At 42.8% G+C, this 19,273-nt stretch overlaps 1 protein-coding gene across 1 annotated transcript; it reads right to left on the reverse strand.

Moving 5' to 3' along the window:
- Positions 1-115: 115 nt before the first annotated feature.
- On the reverse strand, positions 116-10,176 carry GLA (galactosidase alpha). The gene is made up of 7 exons (XM_053473686.1): positions 9,549-10,176; positions 7,961-8,135; positions 4,293-4,470; positions 2,841-2,932; positions 2,548-2,709; positions 2,171-2,368; positions 116-810 (listed from the first exon to the last, which is right to left on the reverse strand). The coding sequence occupies exons 1-7, from the start codon at positions 9,725-9,727 to the stop codon at positions 553-555; spliced, it is 1,242 nt and encodes a 413-aa protein (XP_053329661.1). The 5' UTR covers positions 9,728-10,176; the 3' UTR covers positions 116-552.
- Positions 10,177-19,273: the final 9,097 nt, after the last annotated feature.

Below are 19,273 nucleotides of genomic sequence, written 5' to 3' on the forward strand. Positions count from 1 at the left end.
CCAGGGACTATGCAAAGTAATGCTGCTTATTCTATTTATTTTATCAACCCTGTGAAAAGACCATAAAAAAAAAACCTCATGCTGTCCCTGGCAGCTCAGTAATAGTTCAAAACGCTTGTTTAAAACCTATTCATTTGATTTCTTTTTATACATAATCTAAATATATTTTGCATATAATTGCTTAATTAACATCAATGATCGGGGGGGGGGGGGAATAACCAGGCCAGGAGGAAGATACAGCAACTCTTGAATGCAGTTTATTCTCAGAAAACAGTAACTTGCCCCCACATACCTGCCTTGATTGTAGATTTAGAATGTGCAGTCACTGCTCATTTTCAATTTTAATTAGTTGAAAGTGTTCCAGAGTTATGAAAACTAATATACAGCTCATCTTTCTTTTAACTTGAGAACAGCAGCTTCTTAACTGGAATACACTATTTGCAACGCATAAATGACAGTAAATTCCCAGTTTTTTTGTGACCATCCCCAGTATCAGTTCAGTTACCAAATTTGGTTGCCAAGATGGAAAAAGGAGATTAAGACTGTGCGCCTTTAGTCTATCCTCAGCAATACGGTCCCTGAAGGATTTACTGAAAGTGACAATATGCCAGTAGTATTGAAGTATCCATACTCTTTTCGAGTTGGAAGAAGCTGGGTAACGTAACATACATCTCCACAAGCTGTTCCTTTCCAAAGCATAATGCGGGAGAGAAGAAATCGGCGAGGCCCACCTATTTCGTTGCGATTTGTTACAGACACAGCCAAAGATCCCCCAAACAGAGGCTTTTCCCATAACTCAAAACTGTCAACCTGTTTAAGGAACAATAAAATCGAGACAATAACAGTTACTAATGCAGCCTTATATAGTCTTTGTTCCTGCATTATACGAACAAATGACTTAACATATGAAATTACTTTACTGCAAACAAAAAAAAAACAAGGATCAAAAATTCTATTAACCCCTTTGTGACAATGGCAGTTTTAACAATTCTGTAGTGCTTGTGTTTAGCTCTAATGTTCTTCTCTCTCATTTACTATACCCACACAAGTAACATTTTGTTTTTTCACAACAAGATTTTCTACACTATATAGATTCCACTATTTGTCCTGAGTTTAAAAAAAATGTATATATATATTTTTTTTTCACATTAAAGGGCAATAAGTACAAGTAGCATGTAGCTATCCAAACCTTCATGATCATATTTGACCTAATCAAACCATATATGTTTGAAGACTAGACACCTCAGGGTATTTCAAATGCTAGTATGGAAAGTAACTCTTTCCATGTACTAACTTTACCACCAGCCTTTGTCAAATTTTGTGGTAGTATTTTTTTTGTGTGTTTTGTCCCCCCTCCCACACATTTTATTTCAGGTATGAATTTACAGCTCCGAGTATATGCCACAGCCAAACAACGTCAGCAACATTTCCTGAGTACAGTGATACCCCATGCATGGGTGCGTTGGATTGCTTGGGGGCTAAAAGGCCACAGTTGGGAAGTGTGCATTTTTCAAATTGGAATTTTGACATGTGGTAACCCTGTCCTATGTGTTATTTGGGTTATATTGAAAGCTGGTCAATTCAATTTACCCCATCAAACCATATTGGTTTGAAAACTAGATACCCCCGGGTATTTCAAATGCTGGTATTTTACCACTTTCCATGCACTAATTTTTCCACCGGCCTTTTATCAAAGTTTGGCGTGGTATTTTTCCCCACACACCTTGTTCACGTATAAATTAACTGCTCCTGGAATATGTCATTGTCAAACCCCTGGATAGTTACCCTGATGGTGACAGGTTACCAAATTTTTAGTTTTTTATTTATTTATTTTGCTAATCACATTATGATAAGTAAGCTGGGCTCCATTGACTTGCATTGTTAAATCTTGTTTATATTTTTTAAGGGCATCGCCATCTTGCGATTGCGTCGTGTTTTGGGTGTTGCTGAACGCCTCGTTATTGAAGCATTTCAGCGACACCTTTAAGCCTAGGAGTTGGAGAGGCTACAGGGGACCACCTGCAGCAGATATAGGCGTTACTGAATGCCTCAACATACATCGATTTCTATATTCATGACAGTCATCATGTACCAAACACATCAATTGTCTTCAAGGGTTTAAATGTTTGAATATTCAACAAGTAAAAATCCACAAAAACGAACAAAATACCTTCAGAATTCTATATCCTTGTGCACCAAGACAATCTTGATTAATTGCAATCACTTCTTTGTTCTGGAGAAGAGCTTTTGACTCTGCACTGATCTCTCGCAGGTCATTAGACATTAACAGAGGAGCTGCCATGATGCACCACAGTGCCATCTGTGTCACCTGCTGGTCCCAGCTCAAACCAAAATTACCTATCACAAGCTGGAATAGATGTCATAACAAAGCATGAGACAATACAATGAAATAATCAGCAAAGACAAAAAAAAAAAAAAAGAAACCACAAAGTGAGAATGAAATCAATAATTCTGGAAAAAACATATGGACTTAGAGAATGAATAATAAAGGCAGATGGCACGCTTATACTTTTCATAGGTACTTGCCATGTCTGGGTCATTCCAGGCACCTGGGCCAGCTGCAGGAACTAAAGAATCTTGCAAGACTGCAGTCCAGTCAAGTACACTTTTCACGCTGGACCACGAGTCTGATATATCACCAAAATTTCTCCATGAGTTGCAATATTCTGCAACCTCTGAGTAATTCACCTGTCAAAATTGCAAGATAGTGAGAGGGAAGAAAAAAAAAAAAAGTAATGCACAACACTGATACAGGCACACGTAGACAAACGTCAAATTCAATTCTAAGATACTGTCAGTATTCCCCTTTGCACCCTCACCTTTTTTAAGGGTCTGGCATACAGAGGCCACTCACAGGACAACACAATATTTCGACCAGTCCTGTTCAAAGCCATAGACATACGACGGTATCCTGCAAGTGGATAAAGACATATATTGCTAAACTCATGTGATAGGGAGACTGATACTTTGTGGTACAAACCTCATTCCCTCACCTTGCAGGTCATAAGCAACAAATCTTTTTAAGAACAACCCAGGTAAAAAATGAAGGAATATTCATTTACTACATACCTAGGTCAACCTCATTTTTACGTGAGTACCTTTAAAAAAAAAAAAATAAATAACCCCACCACAACAGAATCACACACACACGCAGACATCCACCGGCTAGCCCTGCTAGACACCAAGGAGTCTGGGGGTGCATTGGTAAGTCAGGGGGTGTGTGTGTGGCATATCTATAAGTAAGGTGCATTGTGAATTAAAGGGGGGGGGCTTTAAAATTGGTTTTCCAGATGCAACATATGCTGACTAGCTGCATAATAGATACCAAAAAAATGTTAAGATACATGTATTCCTGTTCATTAGATAAAATACTGTTTTACCATTCCACTAATGTGTATTTTTTTAATTAAAAATAAATTTGTTTAAAATAGCACCAAACTTGAAGGGTGCTGCCTATAATCGAGCCAATACGGTACTTTATTATTTTAACTCCTTTAGTGCTGGTGTTCTATAGGAGCATAGCATTGATTGTGACTTGGTCCCCGCAACCCCTTTAACGCAGTGACTGCATCACCACAATTGTGGCATTTAAGGGGTAAACACATCACAGTCATTCACATGGAGAGATTATGCAGCACAAATTTTTACTCTGGTTTTAAATGCACCCCTCTTTTCATGATTCTTCAAAAAGGGGGTAAATTGTACATATACCAAAGATTTTACAGTATGCACAGGAAATATTTGTTCTTAAGATCTAATGGTCAAACGGGAAACCTACCTTAAATATGTTAATGTTACATAAATCAATTTAGTTATTCTGGTATCTCCATACTACTAATCAGCTATTTCATATTAACAGCAAGTGAATATGGTTCAACCATGTTTTCCCTTACTATCATGCTAAGATACAATGTGCAATTATCTGTAGAAGTACATCCTTCACAAAATCATTCACTAAATAACGACAGCAATTAGTCTGAGAAACAACCAAGAGGACAACTGTAACTGGAGGGGGCTACTGTAAAAATTGGTACACAGACCAACTACCGTATTTGCTCGATTACAAGACGACCCCCCCCAAAATCTGAATATTAATTTAGGAAAAAAAGAAAAAGCCTGAATATAAGTACAGCATAAGGGGTTACCTCTGTTATATACAATCACTTTGAGCTTACTTATACTTTGACAGTTGTCACCAATTCCCTTTTATAAACAGGTGAATGCATTCAAAGCTTTTTAAATACAATATTTATAATAATTGTGGTCATCACCATCCTCCAGCTGTTCCAGAGTTCCATAATAACACCCGTCAAATTTTAGTAGATCCACTTCCCATTCAGAGAAAGTCTGTGCATCCAACTCATAATAATTCTGGCTCCCTGGAAACCCTGCACATGTCTGCTTTCCAACATCCTGATATATTCCAAGACGTAGTCCACGAGCATGAACCTACATATTGGAGAAGCAAATCAGAACATTTGTTTCAATGGTTGACAACAGACTTGACAACAGTGCGCAATGCCAGCAAGCAGCTGCGAGGGCCAATAACGTTTTGGCATGCATAAAAAGAGGTATTGATTAAAGGGAGGAGGATATTATCTTGCTTCTTTACAGGTCATTGCTAAGACCTCACCTTGAATATGTGGTACAATTCTGGGCACCGGTCCTTAAAAAGGACATTATGGAATTAGAAAAAGTGCAAAGGAGGGCTACGAAATTAATAAGGGGATTGGGAGATACTAGTTATGAAGAGAGACTAAAAAAAGTTAAAATTATATACGCTAGAAAAACGGCGTCTCAGAGGGGATATGATAACATTATATAAATATATGCAGGGCCAATATAAAGAGCTCTTCAGTGACCCGTTCATTAACAGAAATATACAAAGAACAAGAGGTGACCCTCTGAGACTGGAAGAGCGCAGGTTTCATAGACGACAAAGGAAGGGATTCTTTACAGTGAGGACAATAAAGGTATGGAATTCACTTCCAAGTGAGGTGGTGTTATCCAATACATTAGATACCTTCAAAAGGGGCCTCGATATTTTCTTAGAAAGGCATTAAATACAGGGATATAAATAGAATAACATTAATAGCTTCTTGATCCAAGGAGAAATCCGATTGCCTCTTGGAGTCAAGAAGGATTTTTTTTTCCCTGATGGCAGAATTCGAAGTAGTTATTAGTATTAATTAGGTAGTAATTAGGTTTTTTTTTTGCCTTCTTTTGGATCAAGAATATGAATGTTAGGTATAAGGGTTGAACTTGATGGACTTAGTTCATAAGGTTGAAAAAGATTTTTAATTTTATTTTATTTAATTTATTTTAATTTTAGTGTATGTCTTTGTGAGTGTAACAGGCGTAGTAAAAATTTCAAGACAGGTTGGCAAAAATCAGAGGGGAAAAAAAAGCAATGCTCCCTGTAGCATGAAGGCCATAAACGTCACACTTAGGGATCTTAAGCACAGTGCTCTAGGTCAATAAAGTTCAGGAACACTGACTTGTAGGAAACAGATTTATTTTAAACTGAAACACCCCAAAACAAACAAACGTAGCTCCCAATAAGAGCCGTCTATAGCTATACTTAGCCGGCCCAGACTGACCAGTCTAAACACCCACTAACTAGACCTCCCAGCCAGACCCAGCTAAGCTATGCACACCAAAGGTCCAGGTAGGTAATGCCTCACTTGGGTCTTCTTCGGGGCCTCTCTTTGCCCTCGGAGCACAGGGGAACTTCCTCTTACCCCAACAGTCTCCCTGATGATCAGGCTCCAGGAGATTTTAATGCCCAGCACCTGATGCAGATCCCATAAGAATCCCAGACTGTATCCTGCAGTCTAGCCTCTTGTAAAAATCGACAGATTTTTCACTGGAAGGGGGCAATGGAGCACCCTGCTCTCCAATTGCGCAACTGGAGCTAGGGTTAACAGCATCACACTGCTTAACTCTAAACATGATTGTAATGTACATAGTGGTGTTTTGCACTCCTGTAATGCTGTCCTCCATCTTTTTTATTTCTGAGGCATGCATTCTATGGTGGTGTTCAGCTATTCGACTGCTGAGTTGTGTGTGCACGGCGGCAGTCTCTGATTTGTGGTTTCTGCTGAAGGACCTATTATAGCATGGGGATTCCTCCTGATTGGTCTGTCCTCCTTCTTTAGCCAATCAAGACAAATTCCCTTGCACAAATAGACTGTGCTGCCCTTCTGAATCCCTTTGTCACTTTCTTTTTATATTTTCCCCTTTTTTTAACTATTTGGCACCCAATCAATGAGCTAGCTTTTGTTGTTTTGATTCTTGGTATATGATCTTGGCCTTGCTACATTTACGGTCTTGCTTTTTCCTCTGGTTTTGACATCTCAGCCACTACTACTCGGTTTGGCCTGGTTATCTCTGATTAGATGCAACATTTGATCCCACGGCTATATTTACCATACTCTTGCTACCTGAATACCTGTTCCTGTATTACCTGTCTGTATCTATCTGGTCACTGTTTCATTACCTCCTCAAACCTAGCTATCTGATGTGCGGTAGGCAGCCAGCAGTTGTCGAGTATGCAAAAGCTTAACTAAATGGACTGATGTAGGTAAATGCCTCCCATTAGCCCCAGAGGCCTAGCACTAGGGCCACCTTCAGACTTTCACTACAAAAAGTTATAGTAAAACAATTTTAAAAGAAAATCTCTCTCAGGCAGAAAGTATTTCAATATATTCCTTAGTAATCCGTTATTATAAATTAATGAATGTGTTGGGTATACAAAGAAAGATAAAAAAGGGAAGAAGAGCAAGGATGTTGTACAGGACTCGTTGGGGCTAAATTCTTTCAAAAGGGTCTATTTACTAAAGGAAAAGTTGCCAGCTCCTTGCCTTTATTCATGGTAGCTAACATACACACATATTTACATGCACACACATACACACAATCATGCTTCACATACTCCCTAACTCATATGTACACAAATACAGTAATGCTAACACGCACATTTACGCACTCTGACCAACACTCACTCCTTCACACTAATATCGACATACTACCGTATTGGCTCGGATATAGGCCGCCCCCGTATATAGGCCGCACCCTAAAAGTTTGGTGCTTTTTTAAAGAAAAAGTTTTTTTCTTTAAAAAAAGCACCAAAAAACATGCTGCCACTCTGTCCCCCCCCCCGAGATATGCTGCCACTCTGTCCTCCCCCCCCGAGATATGCTGCCACTCTGTCCTCTCCCCCCGAGATATGCTGCCACTCTGTCCTCCCCCTCGTGATATGCTGCCACTCTGTCCTCCCCCCCGAGATACGCTGCCACTCTGTCCTCTCCCCCTCCCCGAGATATGCTGCCACTCTGTACTCCCCCCCCCCGACTTACCAGAGCAGACTCCCGGGTGTCTTACGGGGCCGGAGGGGGACATCTATGCACATCGTGTATACAACTCCCGGTGCCGGCACTCAGCGGAAGTGCCGGAACTGGAAGTTGTATACGCGTATTGCGTAGATGTCTTCCGCCGGCCCTGCAAGACACCCGGGAGTCTGCTCTGGTAAGTCGGAGGGGTTAGAATGCATCGTGCGCACGTTCACCGGCAACGGCGCATCGCCGCTACCGGTGAACGTCCGTGCGATGCGCTTAGACAACCTCCCGTGCCGGTACTCCCCCCTTGTGGAAAGTGCCGGCAGGGGAGGCTGTCTGAGCGTATCAGACAGTAGGATACAGGTCCCCTGCACCGCTGCGGGGGATCTGTATCCTAACCCCGCTGCCTGCCCGGCGCCCGGGACTGCATGTCCCGGGCGTCGGGCGCTAGACCCCGAATATAGGCCGCACCCCCACTTTAAAGACTTAAAGTGGGGGAAAAAAGTGCGGCCTATATTCGGGCCAATACGGTATATGTACTATATCGACATATATATGTATATATAGTATACCATACATACTATAAAAATATAAAAACTTACATAGTCAGCCAGCTTCTTGATACCACTAGGGAATCGGACAGGGTCAGCCTGCAGCCTGTTTTGTGCATCTCTTTTGGGAGCTAGCCAGCAGTCATCAATACACAAGTACTGATATCCAGCATCGAGCCAGCCCTGGTATACCATTACATCAGCCATTTCCATGAAAAGCCTCTCACTGTAATATAATAATAACACATATAATTAAAAAGTAAACTCAATCTCACTTTATAAAAAAAAATGGATGTCCAAGTATTCATTTTTATGTAAGATCTACAAGGTTAAAGATTTCTTTTTTAATGAGTAAGTGAACATGGAGGTTGGATAAGTAACAATAGTAGTGAGGGAAAGAGGACATACATAGTTATACACCAACGAACCATGACCCCCAGACCCTCAGTAATCCCTCTCTGTGACTTTACATGGTCTTCTAATGAAGGAGGATTTTGACGATTTTAGAGGTATTAGTGTGAAGGCAAGCGGAAAGAGTATTTTGGTGGATATGTTGATAATGGATTGCAGATGAGATACGTGTAAAAAGACAGCAGTCTGAACAAGAAAGGATAACTTTTTTTTGTTGCGAAGCGAGGGAAATTGGTGGATTTTAGCACTAGTTTGGAGAAAGAAGCAACAAATTTTAGCTACTTCCAGTTACCCCTGGGCAATTGAGGACAGGATCTAATAAAACTACAGAGGCTGTGTTGACTCAAGTTGCCACTGAAGGGGTTAAAGAACAAAGATGAATGCATGTTCAAGTACTTTAATATACACACTTTAGTTTCTTCATAATTTAAAAGCGTACAGCTTCTAACGTTGCCGCTGGAGCACTACTAAGAATGTCCTTTCAGCTTCCCAAGGTCCAAACTCCTAGAGGCCAATCAACATGGATACCATGCCTCAAACTGAAACCAATAGGACCGGGAACTACATGTGTGAAGGGGCACTTATTACATGCACCTCATGTGTGTTCACTCCAGGAAAACCTTTCTAATAGAAAACAGAGTGTTCTCAGCAATCCCACAATGCATTCGTTTACTGAAAAGAATTGACAAGGCAACATTCATTATGCATTAAATGTTTCAATGTAATATGAAAGTTGGAATACTATACCTTTAATTATCTGCCAGGTACTTTAAAAAAAAAAAAAACAACCTACTTATTTAGACTGTTTATCAATCCTTTATACACCTCATGCATAGATAAACTGTGGCGCCCATTTATTGTTTTTTTTTTTGCGAACTTCCTTATGTTTTGCATTCTGCAGCAGGTTTGAGGTCTTCTCAGACAGCGAATTGATAATACACACGTCCAGACTTCCAGCAACTAATTCAGTGTTTGCTCACTCAGAAAAAAATATTTCTATAAAACACGTATAGGCGACCAGCACTGTACAATTTACTGTACATGCCGGTACCGTGTTTTATAATAAACTTGTTGCTACTACTTAGTTATGTTCCGAGTTCTCCTAACTTAGTATTTTCTATTCCTCTTTTACTCTAGTTAACAGCCCTCATTTTGTTTTCTTCAATCGTTCTCATAAGGATAATGGGACGTCCCAATCTATATAAAGCCCATATTATTGTTTTCTCACCTAACACACGTGTAAGGTTCTTTCTCACAATCCGTCTCGCACAGAAACCTTTCCCAGTGCAGCCAACCCATCGGAGGTGTAAGGGCCAGTCCATTCCGTAGTCCATTAGTCACCACGGGCCACTGCGCGACCCCAAAAAGCAAAAATGGCCACGTCCACTTCAGCATGCGCAGCTCCATTACTCAGTCCAGCACATAAATGTATTCAACAAAATATATTACGCTCTGTGAAAAGATCAGTATGTGCGTTTATAAAAGCGGATATAGCTTAAATGTCAGCTAAAGTAGCAAGAATCTCGTAAAGCATCCAATGAAAGCGCAGCTTCCGGGATAATTCTAGGTATGGTGCCCAATCGCAATAATGTTGCAATCTTAAAGGATGGCCGCTTATACGCTCAATGGAGAGCACGGCAGTTATGACATAAATAATAAATACCTAGTATTATAAGCAAGGCAATAGAGTTTGGGGAGGTTGCTGCGACAGTAGTGGCAGCAAAGTAAAGAAGTGAGAAATGGTGTAAAATGGCAGTATCCTAAGTATTAATACCCCTGCGTAAGGGCTGGCCCAAAACATTGTGCTGCCTCGACCAAGAGCGAACAAAAAAAAGCAATCCACCAAAACCATTCCCAAACTCTTTCAACCAAACAAAGCTCATACGAGCAGCACATATATTGTTGTGGAACTTGTATTCGGTGATTTATCAAGTTCTGTATACTGCTTGTTGACGCAATGAGCTGGGGAGCACAGGTGCAGTGATTGCTGATCAGCCAATGGTCATCTGATGATGCGAAGCAGCCCCTCCCTCATGTAGTTCTCTGTCTCAGAATAGGATGGACACGCAAAGTTGATGGCTATAGCGGAGGGGAGGGTGGTTGCAGAATTGCACAGGTACAGACAAGGGTGAAAACTAGTGACAGCTTGTTTTATTTGTAATTGTCACCACTGTACTTTCTTTGCACAGTTGCTGTTTCTGGGAAAATTCTCAGTTTATTTTCTACCCCTCCAAAGTCTTCCCAACTGTGGCCCTATCCAGACCCATGGTAGGGCCAGCTCTGTCCTAAGTGTCTATTTAGAAGAAACAGTTCCTCTTTTAACTGATCTTAGAATTGTTTTTATAATTCTGTATAACGACCAAAGACTTGGGCTAGGTTTCCACTTGGGTTTTTGTCCTGCGTTTTTTTCTTGATGAAAAACGCCAGGAAAACGCCAAGAAAACTGCCACTGCATTTACCTGCGTTTTGGCGTTTTTTCTGGAGTTTTTTCTGGCGTTTTAGCCTTTCTGTGGAAATTGCTTTTTTTGACCTTAGGCAGTTTTTCCAGCCTTTACAAGTTAGAAGTTTCACCCAGGTAAAAGGGATTAGGATAAATGGCAAGTATCTGCCCTCTCCTGATGTCATTTACTTGGTAGACCCTTTTGTCTCTTTTCTGTGGTTTGTAAGGCATGCTTTATTCCGAATGTCTGCTCCTCTGGGAAGATTGGCCCCAAATGATGGTGCAAATTGTTTGCTGTTGCTTTTGGCACGCAGGATCCAGTTGATGCGTTGGGTATGTTTGTAATGGCATGTTTGTTCCAAATGGTGTAAAATTCAATATGAACCAGTCCAGGACTTTGTTTTGTGTGAAACTGTTTGTTTTCAGCCTATTTCTCGTAGGACACACAGATACACAGATAGGGTCCATCCTCTGCATTGTAACTGTGGAAAAAACGCCATAAAAAACGCCAAGGCAATAAACCCACATGGCTTTTTCATGGCGTTTTTTATCTCCCATAGACTTCTATTGGAGAAAAACGCCAAGATTTCTTGCAAAAAACGCCAGAGTGTCAACATGCTGCGATTTTGAAAAACTGCCACAGAGCCCAAAAAAGCAGAAAAACGCCAAAGAGGACTGAAAAAACGCCAAACAGAAAAACGCCAAGTGGAAATGGCATTTTGCGATTTCCTATTGAAGAACAGCTAACATCTGGCTGCAGCCGTTTTTCACAAAAAAAACGCCAGGTGGCGCTATTGGCGTTTTTATGGGCGTTTTTACCAAGTGGAAATCTAGCCTTGCAGGGACATTACGAAAAAACGGCCAGTGACGCGTCTGGTACCCTGTTGTGTTAAACAGTGTTGCTGAATGCCTGGATATTGAGGTATTCTGTGACACAGTAAATCCACCGTAGGACACACTGTGATTGCCCCGGACAGCAAACACCATAGCAAGATTTCTTGCCTCTCACAAGATGGCAGTTCCCACTAAAAAATAAACAATTTCCCAAGAGGACCTGTCCAGACCTCCCTGAGAGCTCTGAGCTCCCCCTGCAGGATGAATACAGGTACTGCATTTAACCATGCAAGTTAATGGAGCCCAGCTTAATACCATATTTGCTTGATTATAAGACGACCCCAAATCTGAATATTAATTTAGGGGGAAAAAAAGAAAAAGCCTGAATATAAGATGACCCTATAGGAAAAAAGTTTTACTAGTAAATGCTAATTCATGTAAACTATGTAAAAACATTTTTTTTAATAAAAGCTGATTGAGAAATTTTTTTTGGTTTTATTTTCCAATCTGCCCCCCCAGTTATGCACATCTGCCCCCAGGCTTGCCACTCTGCCCCAGAAATGCCTTATATCCCTATATGCCATTGTGCCCCATGATATGCCTTTTAACCCTCTAAATGCCACTGTGCCCCATGATATGCCTTTTAACCCTCTTTATGCCATCGTGCCCCATGATATGCCTTTTGACCCCCTATGTGCCACTGTGCCTCCAGAAATGCCTTATACCCCTATATGCCACTCTGGCATTTAGGGGGTTAAAAGTAGACTTGTGCATTCGTCTTCGGGCGAACATGAAAACGAACACGAAGAGTCCGTTTTTTTGTTCGTTCCGAAGAAACGTACAAGAGAATACAGTGCCGGTAAAACGTAGGCAAAGACGCACACACGAAGAAACTTCATGATCATCTTCGTCTACTAATCTCCCTGGTTCCTTCCCCATCTAGCCTACCTTATCTTCACGGCATCGCGGGAGTTGACTGAAGCGGAAATCCACAGGGGTTACAGGGCAGTGCGAGTGAGCCTATTGGTCACCTGCAGGGTCTTCCTCTGGTATCAACCAATTGTCACAATTTAAATAATTGCCGTTTTCAATAAACTTTGCATAAAATAGTCAATTTGCATTAATTTTAATGGTTCAAAGACTGTCAGGCAAAATGGTCGGCCCTCGCACACGATCACTTCATCAAATCTGGCACTCTTCGAAAAAAGTTTGGACATGCCTCCTCTAGACTGTAAGCTTGTTTCTGTTAGTCAATTTGTTATGAGATGAGGGGTTCAGGGGTGGATCAGAAGTTATCTGGCAATCTGTATCAATCACATCCACTTCCCTCTCTTACAGGTATGGTTATTTCATAACTTCTGATCCACCCCTGAACCCCTCATCTTCTGCTGCAACACCCCTGTTTTTTCACCTGGTATGTCTTTTTCCTGCCTGTCTCCATACCCTGCTGCTATCAAAGGGTTAATATCGGTGCCCTCTAGTCTAGCCTAATTGTAATTGCTAGCCAAGGTGTGAACCATCTGCCTCCTGTATGCAATCATCTTATCTGACCACTTGTGAGGCAGCCCTATATAGCTCCAGACCCCACTTGGAAATGTAGCTGCAGTGGCCTTTCCCCAAGTGGACTCTTCTTAAGTGGACAGATAAGAGTTACACTGGAGTTAAACGGGAGGGAAACGACAAACGACATACCGAGGACAGTGCAAAGCAGGTAACCCACATAGGCACATGCTCGCTGCAGCCTCCACGCCCCTTGACTCACCCTCTACAGTCCACATAACTCTATCCCATCTATCACCCCACCTAGCTAACATGCCTTTCTGTTCTCTTCATACCCCAACATCACTAAGCACGCACAAGTAATGGCATCCAATGCCTACAAATCACATTCCCATTTGTTTTCTGTCTGTATCCTTCTCCTTCTGTGCTCAGGTGACATTGAAAGAAACCCTGGCCCCACCATCCCCACCTTTTTCCATCCCCGCACATGCCGAACCAACACAAACCACTGCAATCCCTCCAATCTTAAACCAGTCCACTGCAACCCCGGCCCCCCTTTCTCCTGTGCCCTCTGGAATGCACGCTTTGTTTGCAATAAACTAACTGCTGTCAATGACCTTTTCATTTCTAACCACCTTAGCCTTCTTGCGCTCACTGAAACGTGGCTGACACCCTCTGCCACTACCTCTCTTGCTGCTCTTACTTATGGTGTCCTTCACTTCAGCCACACTCCCAGACCTGGAGACAAACAGGGAGGTGGTGTGGTATTCTCCTCTCTCCTCGCTGCACATTTCAATGTCTACCACCAATTCCCTCTCTGTCTTTCTCATCTTTCGAAGTACACTCTGTCTTCCTTTTCTCCCCAATTGCTCTTCGTGTTGCAGTGATCTACCGGCCTCCTGGCCCTACCTCTCATTTCTTTGATCACTTTGCTGCCTGGCTTTCCCACTTTCTTTCCTCCACCATCCCTACACTAATCCTAGGAGACTTCAATATACCTATTGATGACCCATCCTCACTTGCTGCTTCCAAACTACTTTCACTCTCCTCCTCCCTCGGACTCTCACAATGGACTGACTCCCCAACGCACCGTGGCGGTCACCAAATAGATCTAGTTTTCTCCCACCTTTGTTCCATTTCTCAATTCTCTAACTCTCCCATCTGTCTGTCTGATCACAGCCTGCTCGCATTTACTCTCGACATACCACACACACCCTCCCTACCTAAGAAACCACCACAAACCTACCGTAATATCAGCAACCTAAACACTCCACAGCTCTCAGATACACTACGGCCACTCCTCTCAGATATATCCTCCTCCTCCTGTCCTGACACAGCCACAGATCAGTATAACCATACACTAGCCTCAGCCCTAGATACGGTTGCCCCTGTAACGGTACGCAATCCCCCACGCCGGCCACCTCAGCCATGGCATTCCAAATAGACACGCTCCTTCAAAGGTGTTCACGTAGAGCTGAGCGCCAGTGGAGGATGTCTCGTTCACCTGAAGACTTCGTTCACTACAAATTCATGCTCCGCTACTATACAACGGCCCTCCATCTCTCCAAACAAAGATATTTCATTTCCTTAATCACCTCTCTTTCCCATAATCCGTCTGTCTGTTCTCCACATTTAACACCTTTCTCAGACCCACAGCACCTACTTCAAAAACAAAATTGACATCATCAGGGATAACATCCCCCATAGTGTCAATCATATGGTACCTCAACCACCCTCTTCACCTCAATCGATCCTCACCTGCTTCAGCCAAGTTACACCCCTCGACGTTTCCAATGTCCTGTTATCTTCCCGTCTCACAACCTGTCCCCTTGACCCTGCACCTTCACATCTCCTGCCACCTCTCTCTAGTGTCCTTACCCCAAGCCTAACCCACATCTTTAATCTCTCCTTGTCCTCTGGTGTATTCCCATCCTCATTCAAACATGCCATCATCTCCCCCATCCTAAAGAAACCTTCACTTGATCCCACATCCCCATCAAACTACCGTCCAGTTTCACTTCTCCCGTTGGCTTCCAAACTGCTGGAACGATTAACCTACAATCAACTGACAAACTTTCTCTCGTCAAACTCTCTACTTGACCCTCTGCAATCTGGCTTCTGTCCACAGCATTCAACAGAGACTGCACTTACTAAGATTACTAATGACCTCCTCACAGCTAAAACAAAAGGCCAATTCTCACTGGTTGTTCTCTTGGACCTCTCAGCCGCTTTCGACACAGTCGACCACTCTCTTCTCCTACAAACCCTCCATGCTCATGGCATCCGTGACACAGCTCTTTCATGGCTTAAATCCTACCTTTCTAACCGTACTTTTAGGTCTCATTTACTGGAACTTGCTCCTCTCCCTTACCGCTATCTACTGGTGTTCCCCAAGGCTCAGTTCTTGGGCCTCTGCTATTCTCCATCTACACTTCTTCACTCGGAAAACTTATTTGTTCCTTTGGTTTCCAGTACCACCTAAATGCAGATGACAAACTACTCTATATTTCTGCTCCTGACCTTTCCCCACTCACCTCACTGACTGTCTATCAGGAATTGCATCATGGATGGCGTCCCGTTACCTAAAGCTCAACATTTCTAAAACCAAACTCATGGTAATCCCGCCATCTCCTATGTCCACTTTTCCTGACATCTATATTACTGTTGATAACTCCACTATCCATCCAACAGACCAGGTTCGCTTCCTTGGTGTCACCCTCGACTCTGCTCTCTCCTTCATCCCTCACATCCAGTCCCTCACCAAATCCTGCCGCCTCCACCTGAAAAACATCTCCTGAATCCGCCCTTTCCTCACACAAGATACCATCAAGTTACTAATCCACTCCCTTGTGATATCCCGCCTGGATTATTGCAACTCCCTACTAACCGGTCTCCCCCTCTCCCGCCTTTCACCGCTTCAATCTATCCTCAACACTGCAGCTAGATTAATCTTTCTCTGCCGCGGCTCCTCATCTGCTGCTCCACTATGCCAATCATTTCACTGGCTCCCCATACCCTTCAGAATCAAATTTAAACTTCTAACCCTGACCTATAGAGCCCTCAACAACTCAGCACCCCCTTACATCTCTACCCTCCTATCCAAATACATCCCTACCCGCCCTCTTCATTCCTGTCACGACCTGCTGCTTTCTTCTACTGTTGTTACCTCTTCCCACTCCCGTATACAGGATTTCACCCGTGCCACTCCCCTCCTGTGGAATCCCCTTCCTTGTTCAGTCAGACTTTCTGCCTCGTACTCAACTCAACTCAACTCTCTGAAAACCCACTTGTTCAGGGAAGCGTACAACATTGCTTTACAGTACTCCCAACCATCATCCTAATTACAGCCATCGGAACAAACAGCTTCAACACATCAGAAGCAGATCAACTTATCCTCATCCAACACAATTGTGGAATTGAAGGGGTTAATGCTGCACTACGCTGTCATGGAGCGATCAGGCAGCAGGGGAGTGTTGGGGCTGGTCTCCACATGAGTGTGGAGACCAAAGAACCCTCTCCCCCTGGCCCTGAAGCTGCCTCTGGCAGCTGGGATGCAATTGCTGGTCTATATACCAGCCATTGCAGGGGGGAGTCTCTGATGACTGCTGTAGGCTTCCATGCCTACAGGAATCATCAAAGGGCTTGTGGGGGCTCGTTTTTGCTGTTGCTGGTCTGCCTGGGCTTCCAGGCAGACCACCAGCAGCAGAGCCCTGTACAAAACGTGAATTAACCCCTAAAATGAAGGGGTTAACGCTTCACTTTCGCTCTCATTGAGTGATCAGGCAGCAGGGGGATGTTGTGTCAGGTCCCCACACTTGTGTGGGGACCCAATTAACACTCAACCCCCTTTCCTGAAGCAGCCTGTGGCAGCTGAAAACGCTATTGCAGGTTTTCCTGCAATCGCGGTTTCAGCCTACAGAATCACTCCGTGGGAGTGATCTCAGGGGCGTTTTTTGTGGATGTAAGAGTCTGACAAACACCTACGCACCAGGACAAAATTCTGAGTCGCCATGGCGACCTGGCGCCTGGGATTTGCCGAGCCCTGCTGCAGTTTAAACTGAATGTGCGTGGGATCTACACGCTGCCCCGGCTACATGACAGGGAAGTCAGAAGCACCGGTAAGTTTTGGGGGGGCGGGGGAGTGTTAAATGGGGGGCATAAGGCATTTCTGCAGGCAGAGTGCTCTGTGAAATGCCCCCTTAATGCCACTCTGCCTCCAGAAATGCCTTTTTAATCCTCTATATACGCCACTCTGCCTCCTGAATGCCTTAAACCTCCCTATATGCCACTCTTCCCCATAATATGCCTTTTAACCCTCTACATGCCAGAGTGGCATATAGGGGTATAAGGCATTTCTGGAGGCAGAGTGGCACATAGGTGGTCAAAAGGCATATCATGGGGCACAGTGGCATTTAGAGGGTTAAAAGGCATATCATGGGGCACAGTGGCATATAGGGGATATAAGGCATTTCTGGGGCAGATGTGCATAACTGGGGGGGCAGGTTGGAAAATAGAAGGAAATAAAACCAAAATATTTTTCTCAATCATAGCTTTTATTTAAAAAAAATAGTTTAGATGAATTAACATTTACTGCTAAAACTTTTTTCCTATAGGGTCGTCTTATATTCAGGCTTTTTCTTTTTTTCCTAAATTAATCGTCTTATAATTGAGCAAATACGGTATATCGGCAGCAGGGTCTAATATTAATATATATCAGCAGCAGAGTCTAATATTAACATATATTGGCAGCAGGGGCTAATATTTATATATATATATATATATATATATATATATATATATTGGCAGCAGGGGCTATTATCAATAAATATTGTCTGCAGGTGCTAATATTTATATATATTGGCTGCAGGTGCTAATATTTATATATATTGGCTGCAGGGCCTAATTATATATATTGGCGGCAGGGGCTAATACCATATTTGCTTGATTATAAGATGACGCTGATTATAAGACGACCCCCCAAATCTGAATATTAATTTAGGAAAAAAAGAAAAAGCCTAAATATAAGAAGACCCTATAGGAAAAAAGTTTTAGCAGTAAATGTTAATTCATGTAAACTATTTTTTTAAAAAAAATAAAAGCTTTGAGATTGAGAAAAATATTTTGTTTTTATTTCCTTTTATTTTCCAACCTGCCCCCCAGTTATGCACCCAGGCTTGTCACTCTGCCCCAGAAATGCCTTATACCCCTTATATGCCACTGTGCCCCATGATATGCCTTTAACCCTCTAAATACCACTGTGCCCCATATGCATTTTAACCCTCTATATGCCATTGTGCCCCATGATATGCCTTTTGACCCCCTATGTGCCACTCTGCCTCCAGAAATGCCTTATACCTCCCTATATGCTACTCTGCCCCATAATATGCCTTTTAACCCCCTAAATACCAGAGTGGCATATAGGGGTATAAGGCATTTCTGGAGGCAGAGTGGCACATAGGGGGTCAAAAGGGTCAGGAGGCAGAGTGGTGTATAGAGGGTTAAAATACATTTCTGGAGGCAGAGTGGCATTAAGGGGGTTAAAAGGCATTTCATAGAGCACTCTGCCTAAAGAAATGCCTTATGCCCCCCATTTAACACTCCCGCCCCAAAACTTACCGGTGCGTCTACGCGATTCGGGTGGACAACTTCCGCTGCAGCTGGAAGGAGGTGCGGTTAGCAGCGGGGGTTGTCTGTGTCCATCGCGCAGATCTTCCCCAGCTGTCAGTGAGAAGAGTTCCCCGCACCGGTGTCTACAGGCTGCCCCGGCTACACACCAGTGGGGGGGGGCATAAGACAGGAGGATCCAGGTCCCCTGCAGCACTGCGGGGGATCTGGATCTTAGTCTCATAGTCAGAGCTATTTGAGGTCTGATTATAAGAAGACTCCGATTAGAAGACAAGGGGTCTTTTTCAGAGCAAATACGGTATATAGATATATATATATTTATATATATATATATATATATATATATATATATATAGAGAGAGAGAGAGAGAGAGAGAGAGAGAGAGAGAGATACACACATATATATATATATATATATATATATATATATTATACACACTCCTCAAAATAATAAAGGAAACACTTAAACAACACAATGTAACTCAAAGTCAATCACACTTCTGTGAAATCACACTGTCCACTCAGGAAGCAAAGTCAGAAATCCACTAGGGGGC

The sequence above is a fragment of the Spea bombifrons genome, chromosome 8, assembly GCF_027358695.1.
Source record: "Spea bombifrons isolate aSpeBom1 chromosome 8, aSpeBom1.2.pri, whole genome shotgun sequence".
NCBI lineage: Eukaryota > Metazoa > Chordata > Amphibia > Anura > Pelobatidae > Spea > Spea bombifrons.